At 41.0% G+C, this 15530-nt stretch overlaps 1 protein-coding gene across 1 annotated transcript in view; it reads right to left on the bottom strand.

Annotated features, from left to right (window-relative positions):
• LYPLAL1 (lysophospholipase like 1) overlaps positions 1-15530 on the bottom strand; it is a 210223-nt gene that overhangs the window by 178716 nt on the left and 15977 nt on the right. The window contains exon 2 of the mRNA XM_044061423.1: positions 15205-15304. Coding sequence (XP_043917358.1) covers positions 15205-15304 — 100 coding nt within the window. The remainder of the gene's footprint in view (positions 1-15204; positions 15305-15530) is intronic.

Raw genomic sequence — 15530 nt, 5'->3', positions numbered from 1 at the left:
ATAGAATATTATAATATGTTAATAAATTGCTAAATGGTTTCCTCCGGTTTCCTCTCACATCCCAAAGACATGCTATAGGTGGATTGGACACACTAAATTGGCCCTAGGTGTGTGTGTGTGTGTGTGTGTGTGTGTGTGTGTGTGTGTGTGTGTGTGTGTGTGTGTGTGTGTGTGTGTGTGTGTGCCTTCTGTGGAAGGTTAGGCGCCGGGCTGGCAACTCGACACAGTAAAACTCCACTGCCAATCATGAGCGGACGGTGATCCGCTGTGGCGACCCCTAACCGGGAAAAGCCGAAAGAAGTTAATAAATTGCTAAATAAAATCAATGTTAACTTTACTAACCTAAAATTCGATCAAGTTTTAAAACACTAGCAATGCTTATAGTTTCATTGATACCTGGGTAACAAGAGGCACTTAGAAACAACAGCCATCTCAATTCCATCATATCCAAATGCACATCTGTAATGCACCCCTGTTCATCCAGCACTAACTGCTGTAAAACCAAAAATTTAAAATCATGTGTTGGATTTTCATTGATATGTCTATACAAAGCACTGGTAACCCTACAATGTCTGATGTCACCCAGATGTTCACCTATTCTTAATTTAAATTTTCTACAGATTTTCCCAATGTAGAAACTAGAACATTTTCCACATTTAGCCATATACACAACATTTTTACTATTACAACTGTAGTGGCCTCCAATATTGACAGTCTTCTGATTAACCCTAATTTGGCCTTCAGTGTCCATTATAAATGGACAAAGAGAGCAGGAATTACATTTAAAATTACCTACTTTTCTACTGATTCTGCCTTCATGTCTAATACTTTCCAAAATATTCTTTATAGATTTGTCCCTCCTAAAAACATGTCTCGGGTTTTTACCAACTTTCAACCCAACATTAGCATCAAATTGAAGAATCTCCCAATTGGCATTTACCACATCAATAATACTGTTGGCCATACCATTAAATGTCAATGAAGGCTGAGTTGTAAAAAAACTTTTTCATTACTAGATCTATTAGTACTCACAAATCCGTGGCCCAGTATGGGTCTATAAAAACCTTGTTTACGTTTGTGGGTTACCTCATGAGCACGGTCATCCAAAAGACAGTCAGGATATCCCCTTTGTTTTAAACATATGTGCAATAAAATTTAATTCTACCAAAAAATCCACATCAGAACTCACCATTCTGGCAGCCCACACCAACTGGCCTTTAACTACAGCCCTCTTTTGATGGTGGGGGTGCCAGCTCCCATAATCCAAATAGGAATTTGAGAATGTGGACTTTTCGGTGAATTCTGGTGTTAAAATTCATATTACACCAATCTATCTCAAGTTCTACATCTACGTAGACAATTTTATTCTTACTATAAACATAAGTAAATTTTTTAAAAATCAACTGTTTCATTAATATAATCCAGAAACTCATTTAAACTGTCTTCTGTACCTTTCTAAAGAAGAAACAAATCATCCAAGAATGGGCTATAGTGTGTAATATTAGACATGTACCGACTATCAGAAATTCCTGCTCCCAATAAGACATAATAATGTTGGAAAAATGGGGGCACATGCCACCCCCATTGCCACTCCTTTCACCTGTTTATAATACTGCCCCTCAAACTAAACGTAGTTATTTTTTTTTAAAACTAATTCCATAAGTACACTCAGTTTGTTGATTTCATCTTGAGAAAAAATATTGGTTTTATTAAGTTGTTGTTCTAACCAATAAATATCTAAATCATGGGGAATAACAGTGAACAGATTAACTACATCAACAGTGACCATAATCATATCGGTGGTTAATTCAATGCCATTTAATCTGTCAATAAATTGCCAGGAATCTTTACTAATACAATCAAAAAAATCCAGGCACTTCTGCATTTCATGATCTAGGTATTTGGCAATAAAATTTGGACCTTTTACCATCCACAACGGGCCTGAAAGATGGATTAAACAGTCCCTTGTGGATTTTTGGTATACAAAAATATTTGCCACCCTGGGATATTCATTTCTCAAAAAGTGATACTCATCTACATCAATTTGGGCCTAGTAAATCATATCATCAAGTGCCAAGTCTATCTTTTTATAGGTCACCCTAATCTCATTTAGGGAACTTTCCTCGTAGGCTTCATCAAGTAGAATGTTATTCATACCATCTAAATATTGTCTCTTGTCCATAACTACCACTCCACTGCCATTGTCTGGTTTCACAAATCTGACCGTGGGATCTTTATTCAATTCAAGCATAAATTGCTTTTCCTCCTTGTTCCGAGGAAGTCTCTGTAATAGACAGGAAAGCGCTTAACTTCAATAAACATTTCTGCTGGTCGGTTCTTCTGTGATGGGCTTAAAAAAGGCCCTTGTGGTTGTTAGCCTAGTAAACACCTACTAACCTATGAACCTATTAAGTATCCCCTAAGGAGCCTATACAATACAGAGTACAGTGACAATGACTAAGGCATGTGATGGAGTCCTTTGATCTTCTTTGTGAGAAGCCTCTGAGGTCTCTCCGGTTGCTGCAGGTGCTTTGTACGGTACATGCAAAAAGGAGCTTTATACTCAATTATGGGCCTGGTTACTAAAGAGTACAGAGGGGTTATAATCTCCTTTGCACTAGAAGCCATGCCTTTGCTAATCAAGTGTGCTATACAGAAAGCTTTCCTTGCTACAGTAGACACATATTAGTCAAAGTTAAGGTCACAGTCTACTTGTGATCCCAGATCCCTTACCACTTCATAGGTACATAGGGTATTCTTGCTAATTTAATAGTGTGAAGGGACATAAGTGAATGATGCATTTCTTTGCATTTATTTTAAGACAGTGACTAAGACACCAGTTTTTGGTCTGCATAAGACCCTTCTGACGTATACAGACATCATTTGAGGATTCAGTAACTGCACCCAGTTTGCAGTTGTCCACAAACTTGGTCAGCCACTTCTGAGAAGTATATACCAAAGAGTAGGGGGCCCAGCAATGATCCTTGTGGCACTCTGCTGGACAGGTCTCCTGGCTGATGTGGAGTCACCCACTTGGATAGTGTATGACTCATTTGTGAGCCAACTGGCAACCCATCTTACAACAAAGGGATTTACATTCAGTTTGCTAAGTTTCTCAGTAATGCTCGAGTGTGGGATTGTGTCGAAGGCCTTACCCAAATCGAGGTATGCTGTGTGCATAGATTTGCCATAGTCAACTATGTCTTTATTTATGAGGTCCATGATGACGCATTCCATGGCCTTACAGATGAGGCTGGTTAGACGTATGGGTCTATAATTCCCTGGGTCTGTTGCTAAGCAAACTTTGTGGAGGGAAATATCTTGCTGTTCTCCATTCAGCAGGAACACAGCCTGTGGTTAGGCTGTGATTGAACAGGGTACTTGATGGTGATGCTAGTTCATGTTTTAGTTTGTTTAGAAGACAGCCTGGGATGCCGTCTGATCCCACAGCGGCTGTGTTTTTTTGCCTTAGACAAGGCTTTTATGACCTGCTCTTTGGATATGTAGGTTGGGAGGGAACTTTGGGACAAGGTTTGTGTTAAGTTTGGAGGGGATAAGGGAGTGAAAATCTCTGTCTGCCAGCAGGTTTTCTATCTCTGCAGGATCAGTGTATGACACTGTTAAGTTACTAGATCAGCACATGCTTGGGTTCTATCTTTTAGACTGTGTACATAGCTGTAAAAGAACTTATGGTTATCCTTGGCTGTGATCGATACGTTTTTCTCATTAACCTTACAGGATTTGACATGTCGTCATATTTGCTGGTTGAGGCTGTGAAGGGTGCTTTTACACTGCTGCGGCCTCATCTCAGTCTTCTTAGCAACATTTTTTTTAAATTTGTTGTAAAGTTTGCTGATGTCCACCAGGGCTGCTTGTTTTTACTTGGGGCTCTGGCCTTGATTCTGGAAAAGCAGAGTCTATACACTTGTACAAGTGATTGTACTGAGCTTTTGAGTGAGCTTTGGTACAGTTCGCACTTCCAGCTGGGGGTGGAGCTTGGAATGCATTTATACCTTACCCTAGGAGGGTACAATTTGCCTTGGTGAAGGTTTTAGTCTGACTTTTTCACCCTTCGCGGGTTCTGGTGTTAGTGCCAGTTCGAAGGCGACTGATTTGTGGTCAAATTAAACGAATGTGGGTCTGAGAGTTGCAGTGGTGCATCTATTTGTCATGCTAGTGAAGACTAGATCTAGTATATTTGTTCCTCTTGTTTGGGTTTGAACAATTTGTTCCAGGGCATTTGACAAAGTCAAGGAACTTTTGCGCTAGTGAGTTAGAGCTAGAACAGGTTTCCCAGTTAATGGTGGGATAACTGAAATCCCCCATGACCAGAGTGTTTGGCAATATTTGGATTGACTCCAGTTTGGTCAAGTAGGCCTTGTAGCATATCATGATCTATGGAGGGAGATCTATAACTATCTATGACTTGAATGGGGATCTTACCCACAGTAATCTGAACTTGGAGTAACTCCATGGAGTTGCCCTGCCTAACTAGATGAGGGTGAATCTCTCTCTAATACAGGCAGAAACACCATTTCCTCTGGTTCTCACATGTTCATTTTGCGGTCTACAGGTGTAGAAGGCATTGTAGCCTTGTAAAGCCAGGGTTCTCTGAGGCCTTGAACCAGGTTTCTGTGACTGCACAGACATCTACAACCTCCAGTGATACAAGTGCTTCCAGGGTGTGCAGTTTTTGGCTTAAGCTCCTACGGTTTAGCAGCATAACCTCTATTTTGTTACGATTAGCAACTTTCATGTCGGCAATTTTGTTTTCAAGACCTTGCCTAAAAAAAAGGGGGGGGCACACACGGGGCTGGCTGGGTGGGAAAGGGACGATAAATGAAGAAATGGTCCCCAAGTCAAAGCATGCATCACGACAGTGAGATCCCAAGGATGGGAGGAGTCCTTGATGGGAGGCCACATAACCTAAAGGTGGACAGGAAACGAGACTGCCTAGCAGCATGCACATTAGAAATACAAGCTAATTGAAATCTGATGGTAGAGAAGCTAGCTCCCTTCCTAAAATAGGGTACTAAGAAAGAAAAGAATATCCCAAACTGATGCTCAGAAGGGATCAGTATTCATATTTGCAGCCCAAATGGTGAACCTTTTCCACTTACTGGTGTAGACTTTCTTAGTAGAAGCCTTTTGCGAGGCTAGAAGTATTTTACGGACCGGAGAACCAAGTCTGGACTGTCTTGCTAGGGTTGGAAGTGGAGAAACCAAGCGGTCAGCTTGAGGATGCAAAGGCTCGGGTGCTGCATCTCTGCCAGGTAAGAGAAGAGGTCCTGTCTTGGCTCCATTATCCAATGGAGGATATTTAAGATGAAACGAGAGGAAGTGGAACCAAATCTGATGAGGCCAGAAGGGGACAATGAGGATGACTGAGCTCTTCAGCTTCCTTGCTTTCTGAAGAAATGTCCGGATCCATGGGAGAGGGGGATAAGCATAGAGGAGACCCAGGGACCAATCATGGACCACTGCATCCCTCAGGGACTCCCCTGGACGGAGGATCAGAGCGAAGAACTTGCTGCATTTGTAGTTGAGGGGAGAGGCAAAAAGGTTGCAGCAAGGTTGACCCCAGTAATTAAAGATCATACTCACCACTGACTGAGTGAGGGACCACTAATCTGGAACCAGGTCTGATCTGCGGAGTCTGTCCACCAAGTTGTTGGCGTTCCCTGGGATAGCATTGTAACCAGAAGGTCATGTGAAGATCTCGTCCATTCCCACACTCTCATGGCCTCCCTGCACAAGTGGTGCGAACAGGTTACTCCTTGCTTGCTGATGTACCAGACAACAGACATGTTGTCAGTATGAACTGCAATAGTCCCCAAGGGGAGAGCATCCTGTAAGGCTTGCAACATTAGCCATCTGTAGAACACCGATATGCAACCTGATCTCGATGGTAGACCACGTGCCTTGGACCATCTTCCCATTGTAATGCCCCTCCCACCCAAACTGGGAGGCATCCATGGTGACTGTGGCTATGGGGAGGGTTAAAAACAGTCTGCCTAGAAGATCGTCTGAATGAATCCACCAACTGATGTGCGACTTGCAAATTCAAGTCAAGCTGATGGAACTGGATACAGGCTGATAAAGAATGGACCATTGTATTGCCAATATCCACTAAACAATCTGCATAAAGAACCTTGCTAGAGGGACTACCACAAGCCCTAGGCTCCATGTCAGCAGCAATTCTAAGACTAGCCTTGGGGGTGGTATAACAATTCCAGGACTTGATTCCTCAATGTTATTATGCTGTGCGTGGGGAGTGAAGCTATTAGATCTCTTGTGTTCAGCTGCATTCCTATGAATTGCAGTGATACCCAAGGAGTGTGAAAGATGGATGAAGTAATTTCTGGCTTGGATAAGCTGATGCTTCATGGGGGCAGTAAGGAGCCAATCGTCTAAGTATGGAAACACCAATACTTTGAGTCTCATGTGAGCTGCTACTGATGCCATGCATTTGGTGAATGCCTGTGGGGTCTGTGGTGAGCCCAAAGGGCAGTGCTCCGAATTGGAAGTGATTGACTCCCAGCCGAAAGCGCAGGTATCTCCTGGAGCATCTGTCTATTTTGATGTGATAGTATGCATCCTTGATCTACTGAGCACATCCAACCATCCTTGCCCAGCAACGGCAGAATAGGCAATCGCAACCATTTGAAACCTCAACTTCTTTAAATAACAATTCAACTTGCTTAGTTGCAGAATGGGTTCCCTCTCTTTTCTGGCACCAAAAAGAAGTGGGAGTAAGTTCAGAATCCTATATGTTTGGTTGGGACATCTTGGTTCACTCTTGTTTGCAGCAGTTGTTGAATTTCCTTTGCTGCCTGCTCCCTTTGACTGGGTAGCATGTCGGGGAAGTTCTTAGTTTGGAGGTGGAAGAGAAAAGGGAATGTAGTACTCTCTGGATATTATCCTTAGCACCCAGAGATTTTGAGTCAAATGGGTCCAGGCTTATGAGTGCAAAGTGAGTCGACCCCAGACTTCCTCCAGAGATGGAGGGTCAGGCAGTGCTTCAGGAGTGCCGAAAGGGCTTGACGGAAAAAGGGTCTCTGAAGCCCTGACTTTGCGGGCCCGCTCTGCCTCCAAGGAGGCGCCTACCTTTAAACCCTCCTCTGCTTCTAAAGGAGGGTTCCCCATGTGGGTCCTGGAAAGGCCCTTGGGACTTACGAAACCACATTTTCTTGCCTCCACGTTGGTTCCTGGAGAAGGACCTCTGAAGCATAGAAAATTTTACTCCTACAGCAGAAAGGGTCTTAGCGTTCTTTTCACTGCGGGTGAGAGCTACTCTAACTGATGGCCCAAATAGTGAAGAGCCATCATGGGGTGGATTTACAAAGCATGCCTTAAAGGGCTCCATGAAATCACATAGCCTCATCCAGGCATGCCTCCTTAGGGAAAGTCCTGAACCGGCAGCTCGAGAGGTACCTTCCGTTGTATGGGAGATTAATCTCAGTGAGGAATTGGTAACTAAGATAGACTGGTCAACTTGGGAGAAACTTTCTTAAATTCCTCCAAAGGCAAGGACTCAAAAAGGCTGAAAGCTCCTTGATCAGATCTCTCTGCAGCCAGATAAAGTGAGCTAGGTAATTTAACAACTTCATCGTAAAGATGGCTGAGGCGTAAACACACTTTCCAATCCTGTCCATTGCTCTAGACTCCTTGTTAGGTGGATGAACACCAGCAGTCTCTTCTGCCAGTTCTTTTTTAGTGGTTGTTGCAACCATGATGACATCAAATAGGGGACCCTTACTCCAATGCGTTTTATCTCCTGTTGGAGCCAGACAGCCAGGAACCTATCAGGGCGCTTGGGAATGGGCTCGATGGTGTCTGGCTCCTTCCATGCCCAGCGGGAAACCAAATCAACGAGAGTATCTGCCAGGGAGGGGCACCCATGTTGTAGATGGGCCCGCCCCAAATGTCTCCAAGATCACGGACTCTTCGGAATGAGGAAGTTAGGCAAATAACCTACCTTTCTGCTTCAAGATTTTCCAGAATGCGTCTAAAGGAGACATTCTCAGGTAGGCATCAGGGGGATCCTTCCCCCCTCATCGAAGTCAGTGTCATCAGTTACTGACTCCATCGGGGAGTCAACGTGCCTCCTTTTGCATGTCTTCTTCTGGAGACCTCCTCAGCAGAATACTATGGGGAAGTATTGGAAGAAGGGGATCCCTCCTAGACAGGGAGATCCTGGAGGCCGATTGGAACAGGTTGACTCAGGACAAGACGAACGGGCTCAAGGCCTCAACCCGATGAGGGTACAAAAGTAGATTGCGGGACATGTGGTGATGGATTTCCAACTCGGGAGAAAATCCTCTTCACTACCTGAAAAGCTGATGGACCGGGAGAGGTCCTTTCCATCTCCCCTGAAGCCGAAGCCACAGGGTGAAAGCAGCTAGGACTCGCACCAGATCCATGGGTTCCAGAAGGGATCAGACCCCAACTGTCAAGGGCTAAGTCGCCCAAGGGAAGAGATGGCTTCAACAAAGATGGAGCCAATCCCAGTCCCCCGGACTTAGCATCAGCACTTCGGCTCTGAGATTTGTTCACTCTGAGGGAATAGGAACAGGACTGATCAAGGGAAACAGCATCGAGGAAGGGAGCACCCACTGCACTGAACCAGACACACAGAGTCCCAAACCCCGCAATTCCAAAACCGAAGGCGGGATCGGAGGAGAAGTGCTGATGGTATGGCCTGGGTAGCTGACGGATACGATAGAGAATGGAGCCGAGACTACCCCCATCTGGATCTGGGATTTGTCCCTGTCCGCCTTGGACCAGCTTATAGAGGATGTGAAAGAAGCCAGCGAGGGGTGCTTGGAATTCAACGAGTGGGCAGGAGATTTGCTTAAAGCCCTCTGATCCAGAGCCAGTGGATCAGACACCGGAGAAGACAGTGCAGGAGGTGACAAAGATGTCATTTCCCCTGGATCCCAGGATCCTGGTTGATCCGACTGGGTCCATGGAGGTCAGATCAGAAGTTTTCCTGGAACTGGCTTTTGGTTCCAACGGGATGCATGGGGAGACCTCCTTTTTGCTACTTCTGCAGTGGAAGTTGAAGCCAAGGAAGAAGTCGGACTCTCAGGACCAAAGATGACCCTTTAATATCAACTTGTTAAATCTGTCTGCTAGGGCCCGAAGATTAAAGGAAACACAGACTACACACTCCACTTTCAGATGGTCCATACCTAAGCAATATACACACTCCTTGTGGGCATCTTGATTGGGGATTTTATGCCCACAAGAAGTGCAATATACACACTCCTTGTGGGCATCTTGATTGGGGATTTTATGCCCACAAGAGGTGCAATGCTTAAAACCGGGGGAAGGTTTGTCAAACTATCAAACAAAGCTCGCCAAAAACCAACGGACACTAGACCAACAGGCTAAGGATTGGAAAAAAGAGAATTAACCTTAGCCTTAGAGTTTAAATTTAGAGTGGAACTAAGACTACAACTCTAATTTAACTTTAATTGTAACTTTTAAAACACAAAAAAATTATCTAATTTTTTTTTTTTTTTGAAAGGAAAGATGAGCAGGGAGAAAAAAAATGTTCTCACACAGACACACACACACACACACACACACACACACACACACACACACACACACACACACACACACACACACACAAAGGCTTTAAGAAAGAACTACAAAAAGGGAGGTCACTTAAAACACCAGCACCAATGATATAGAAATAATAATGGGTAAGAGGAAGATGCTTGAGAGTCAGGTAAGACAGAGAAGCTTGAGAGTCGGATCCAAGACCGTATCGTGAGGAGGAATGAAGAAGATAAACATCAGATTTCTCCATTATATTTTCTTCACATGTATGTCCCTAGTCACCTCTCCAATTTTGCTTTATTCTGCTCTTGATGTGAACTTCTTTGACACAAATGTATCAGAAAAACAAACTGACTATGGACTTCCTGATCACTATCCTCTATACTGTCAGTGTTAAAACTACAATTAACATTTAAAAGCTAATTTAACACGTAATGCCATTCATCTGTAGAATTTACATATAGAAAGGTATGATATGAATAGTGACCAAATGAAATTTACTAGACTAAGCTTCAGCCTTCAGTCTGACAAGTTTACTTGTTATAGCCTCAGTGTTTGTAAATTACGTTGTCAGTTTTCAAGATTTCCCATCTAATCAAATGCTACATCATTTCTGTCACTCTACATAATGCAACATGCAACAATGAATATGCTCCAAACCAATTAGTTGTTTTATTTGTCTTGTCTTGTAGCACGAAACACCATTTCAGGGTATCTTCTTAGCTGACTATTCATAATTCTTTTTGCACTGTGATATCATGGAAGAAAAAGATACACAGCCATATGGAAAACTACTGGTCACCCTTCTTATGTCTGGCAGATGCCTCCTGCCCTAAATTATATTCTGTCATTTAGTTTTTATTCACCAATTGAATAACATACCCATTAGAAATTATGAGCAAATACATTATCATTTTGTTTTGTGCAATTACAGTCTCATTACAGAAAGTGGGCATTTTGATTCAAAAATATGTGATCTCTGCAAGTAATTCAGGAAAGTACAATTAACTTTAATAAAGACATTTAAACTAAGTGTATGCTGATCAGCTGCCCAATGTCTTCCTATGTATCATCTGGTCCTACCTTTTGTTAGTACAACTGTAAAGAAAAACTTTACAGTATAAGCATCATTGCTGTAGTCTGCAACATATTTCAACACAAATTACCAATGAATTCAGAACAGTCACTTAATCAGATTGACTAATAAACAACAATCCATGTTTTATTGAAGTAAAAGGTATCAAAAGCAAAATGGAACAAGACAAAATTCCTAGTAACAGGTGTAGTTGACATACAGTGCAGTAACAGGTATAACGCTGTAAAAAATAAATAATTTGTGCATCTGTGAAGATTAATCATAAAGACCATATAGTATCTCATGGGTGTTACTACACTTTACAAAATGGGCTTGCATACTCAATGCGCAAAAATAGTGAATTAGTGTACCTTGAGATCCCAGTAAAAAACAAATGCAGTTTCACAACATAACAGCCAAGTAGCATGACAGAAATCTTAGCTGCCACTTTCTGATCTTAAAAAAATGTTTTAGTGAATGGAAAAGAATAAAAACAGAACTAATGCAAGTAACTGCAGCAGCAGTTACAAGGACTTGTGCACATTATGTGTGTCTTTGTCAGGGCCTGTTGGGGGGAAACAAATGGTTTGCACTATATGCATCTGACAGCAGTGAGCTGAAATGTATTACCGGGGTTATTGCTTATGTATTGATTCATTCATTTGATCAGTTAGACATCTGGGGTTTTCAAAGTGAAAAAGCTGCTGTGTGTGTTTGTGTGATGTATGTATGTGTGCATACTGGGGTATATTAATAGTATGTACTGTACATGTTCTGACAGCATTAAGCTAAATTATGACTAAATAATCCATTACATGGTGCATATAAACAAATCAGTAGAACTATTAACTCTGCACTTGGAGGAGCAGAGCTGACATTCATTGCCTTTAGGCGAGGGGCATAGTGTTCAAATGAAGGACAAGATGTGGAAGATTTCTTAGCACCAGTTCACATAACATGTGTTCTCTCTTCCTTCTATGGCAATGCATAAACAGTGTTTTGTATTCAGTGCAGTCTGAAATCAAACTATGTGGTGCTTGAGCTGGGAGAATACATTAAGTTACTGTCTTGTAATTTCATCTGTCCAGATAGAGGTATTTGAAACTATCAGTTATGCTGTATTACCCCTGTTTCATGTTCTTTCCCTGTACTTTCCAGAATCTGTACAGGTAGGGTCAAATCAAGGCTAGGCATGGTAATGGACCAGGGAAACCCACAACCAAAATTATTTAGCATTACTTGTCTACTTTCACCAGTTACCAAGTGTTAATGTGCATGTTCTTTACTTTTACAATCATAGATATATGTGCGTAATCATAGACATATGTGCGTATTTAATTTAAAGCATCTCTCAAATTTTACAGCAAAAGCACTGAGACATTCGATAAAGAAAACAAACCACTCTCACATTGAAATCAGACTCAGTGTGATCAACATGAACATTCTCTTCCCTTGAAACTCACATTTACTGAGAATGCATCTGGTAACATGCTGAACTACAAGAGACATGCTGAGATTCAAAGTCAAACAACATACAGTGTGAAGGGTATAGGAATTCAAAAGCCAAAAGAGCAGGACATTTGTTAACTTGGAAAACCTTATTGGACACAGGTAATCCTTTTCAGTGACAGCCCAAAAGCACTGTTTGTTGAAACAACTTGGTCCGAGTCACACAATACAAAGATGAACAAAACTTTGAGGGACTGAAGCCTTGCACTACAAGTCACAGCTCACAGCCTTACTCATCTGCACTAAAGTACAAGGCAAACTACTGTAACCCAATTCAGTACATTTCATACCTGTGTGTATGACAAAAATAGCCCAAATTAAAAATATATTCATAGTTAAAATACTAACATTAAACTCAGACTTCATGTGATCCATTTTATTCACAGCCAAGTTAACACTGAGCAAAAACAACAAAACCAATGATCATACCCAAACAACATGGCTCTTATGAAGATGCTCAATACATACATAGACGTTATAATTATACCTATATATATATATATATATATATATATATATATATATATATATATATATACACACACACACACACACACACACACACACATTTTATAAATAAATATATAGAGTGCACACACACACATATATATGCAGGTATTTGTGCATCTTGTAAAGCATTTTATGTAGGTAAAACTACAAGAAAACTTTCAGATAGAATTAAGGAGCATCTAGGAGCCATCAGGGCAAAGAACTTAAATAATGCCCTTGCTAAACATAGCATTTTTTGTACTTCTTTTAGTAAATTTTACTTCATAGTATTAGAACAAGTTAACTGTTTTTTGGAGATTGGGAATTATGTTTAGAACTAAGAGAACTTAAATGGCAATTACTGCTTAATTCTGAAACATACCCTGGTCTGAATGAAAGTGTTAATATTAAATGCGCTTTAAAATGGAAGATTTAATTCTATTTTGACAGTTGTTCTATTTTGACAGTTGCTTTCTTTCTACAAAATGTGTTTGCATCCATCCATGACCTTTGACACACTTGTTAGTCACAACTTGTACAGTTATATGAATATTCATTTCTCCTACATGCATGTTTAGTGAGCACACTGTACATTTATTCAATGATTAGCTAACACAAGGGAGTGTTTATTTAATATTCATGCCCCTGTCATTCATATGTATGTTCATGGTTATTGTGTTTAGATGATTGGCACAGTTTAAATATTGTCTGGCTGTACTATTGGTTACTGTACTAATAAGTTATAAGTAGTTCATTGTTTTTTTGTTTACATGTGACTCTAGTTACATATAATGTAAGTATTGTTGACTATAGGTTATTCTGATGAAGCTCTTCCACCTGAATAAGAGCGAAAGCTTAATCATCTATTCAGTGTCTGAGTTTTTATTTCCTTTCTACTAGCTCAGTATTAATTACTACGCCTAAAAGAAGTCTGAATTCATATAATTAAGATTCTTCTAGTGCACTGTGTTTATTTTATATATATATATATATATATATATATATATATATATATATGTGTGTGTGTATATAATATAAAATACATATATAAATATTCAAGACTGAGATCATACATCATAAAATGAGGAAGCAATACAGAAATGGAGATAGTACACACTATTATTTAGTTCACACTTAATTATTTAGTTCACACTTAATTATTTATTATTGTCCACTCCTGCCTGGTCAAAAGAGGATGAAATGAAGTGACAAATTGCAAGAAATAACAGACTAATGGTAGGTGAATGCATTTATCAGAAGTAAAAGTCAAAGCAATAAATCTGCTATTTGGAATAAATTAGTAGAAAGATACAGCTTCAACAATGGCTGCATCCACAGGGAGCTGGAAGTAAAGACATGTGCCTTTCAGTGGAAAGTAAGGGTCACTAATGGCACAGAATAAAGACGGGATAGACAATGCAAGACATAATATGTAAACATTAACTACACAGACTAAATATATGGGGGAAATGGGGAAGTACTGGGATGGAGAGCTGATCAGCAACAATACGAACAAATGGGGAAGTACTGGGATGGAGAGCTGGTCAGCAACAGTACAAGCAAATTAAGGTACAAGCACTACTTACCACAGAAATGGGGAAGTACTGGGATGAGAGCTGGTCAGCAACAGTACAAGCAAATTAAGGTACAAGCACTACTTACCACAGAAATGGGGAAATACTGGGATGGAGAGCTGATCAGCAACGATACGAACAAATGGGGAAGTACTGGGATGGAGAGCTGGTCAGCAACAGTACAAGCAAATTAAGGTACAAGCACTACTTACCACAGAAATGGGGAAGTACTGGGATGAGAGCTGGTCAGCAACAGTACAAGCAAATTAAGGTACAAGCACTACTTACCACAGAAATGGGGAAATACTGGGATGGAGAGCTGATCAGCAACGATACGAACAAATGGGGAAGTACTGGGATGGAGAGCTGGTCAGCAACAGTACAAGCAAATTAAGGTACTGGGATGGAGAGCTGATCAGCAACGATACGAACAAATGGGGAAGTACTGGGATGGAGAGCTGGTCAGCAACAGTACAAGCAAATTAAGGTACAAGCACTACTTACCACAGAAAACGTGTTTACGCTGACTAAAGACACATAGTACAGGTGAATCAACAATAGTAACACTAACCTACGCCCAATGCTAATGACCAAGAAAAAGCAGGTCAAACACATGGTGGCAGTAGTTAGAAGTTGATCAGGACTCCTAGAACTAAACTAGATTCCTCTTAGAAAAAAGGAGGACCTACACAAAGAACTACATCAGACTGAGTGAGTGTGACTGCAGAGTAACGGTAAAAAGAGATAAAAAAGGGGAGCAGGCATCAAGAAAGAAAAGCAGGAGTGGCTTGCCCATTACAAACTGCAGAAGTCACAAAACCCTGCCCTACAATCCTCACTGAGCTTCTTAAGAATATCATTCATATTTTTGCTGTCATTTCTGAAAAGTTAGCACAACTCCAAACAAAACTTCAGAAAGCATTTACCTTACTCCTTATCAAATGCCACAAATCAAAAATGTATCCAATAGCAACCATACATACATACCTGGCTGGAGCAGTTGGATAAACTACTCTGATATGGGGGAAAACAAGATCTTCATTTAGGACATCTTTAACCCATGCTCGTATACCAGGTCCAGTGTCACCTAAGATATTGCCAACACTAGAATTAGTCATAAATTTCAGACACACTCCGATACAATACTCATTTACTGCATGCATTCAATTCACAACAGGAACTTATACTTCAACTATGGCTGTGAAAGTCTAAAGTCAGTTGTTACTTTCAGTGAGCAAATGGGACCTATAAAGGTACATACAAAAGGGAAGGCCTACTGTGTACAGAGAGAGAGTCTATTCATGACACCAACA

Source organism: Protopterus annectens, chromosome 1.part0, assembly GCF_019279795.1.
Source record: "Protopterus annectens isolate FY-2018-M chromosome 1.part0, PAN1.0, whole genome shotgun sequence".
Classification (NCBI taxonomy): domain Eukaryota; kingdom Metazoa; phylum Chordata; order Ceratodontiformes; family Protopteridae; genus Protopterus; species Protopterus annectens.
Note: the sequence above shows the minus strand (reverse complement) of the source record. Positions and strands in the feature narration are given on the sequence as shown.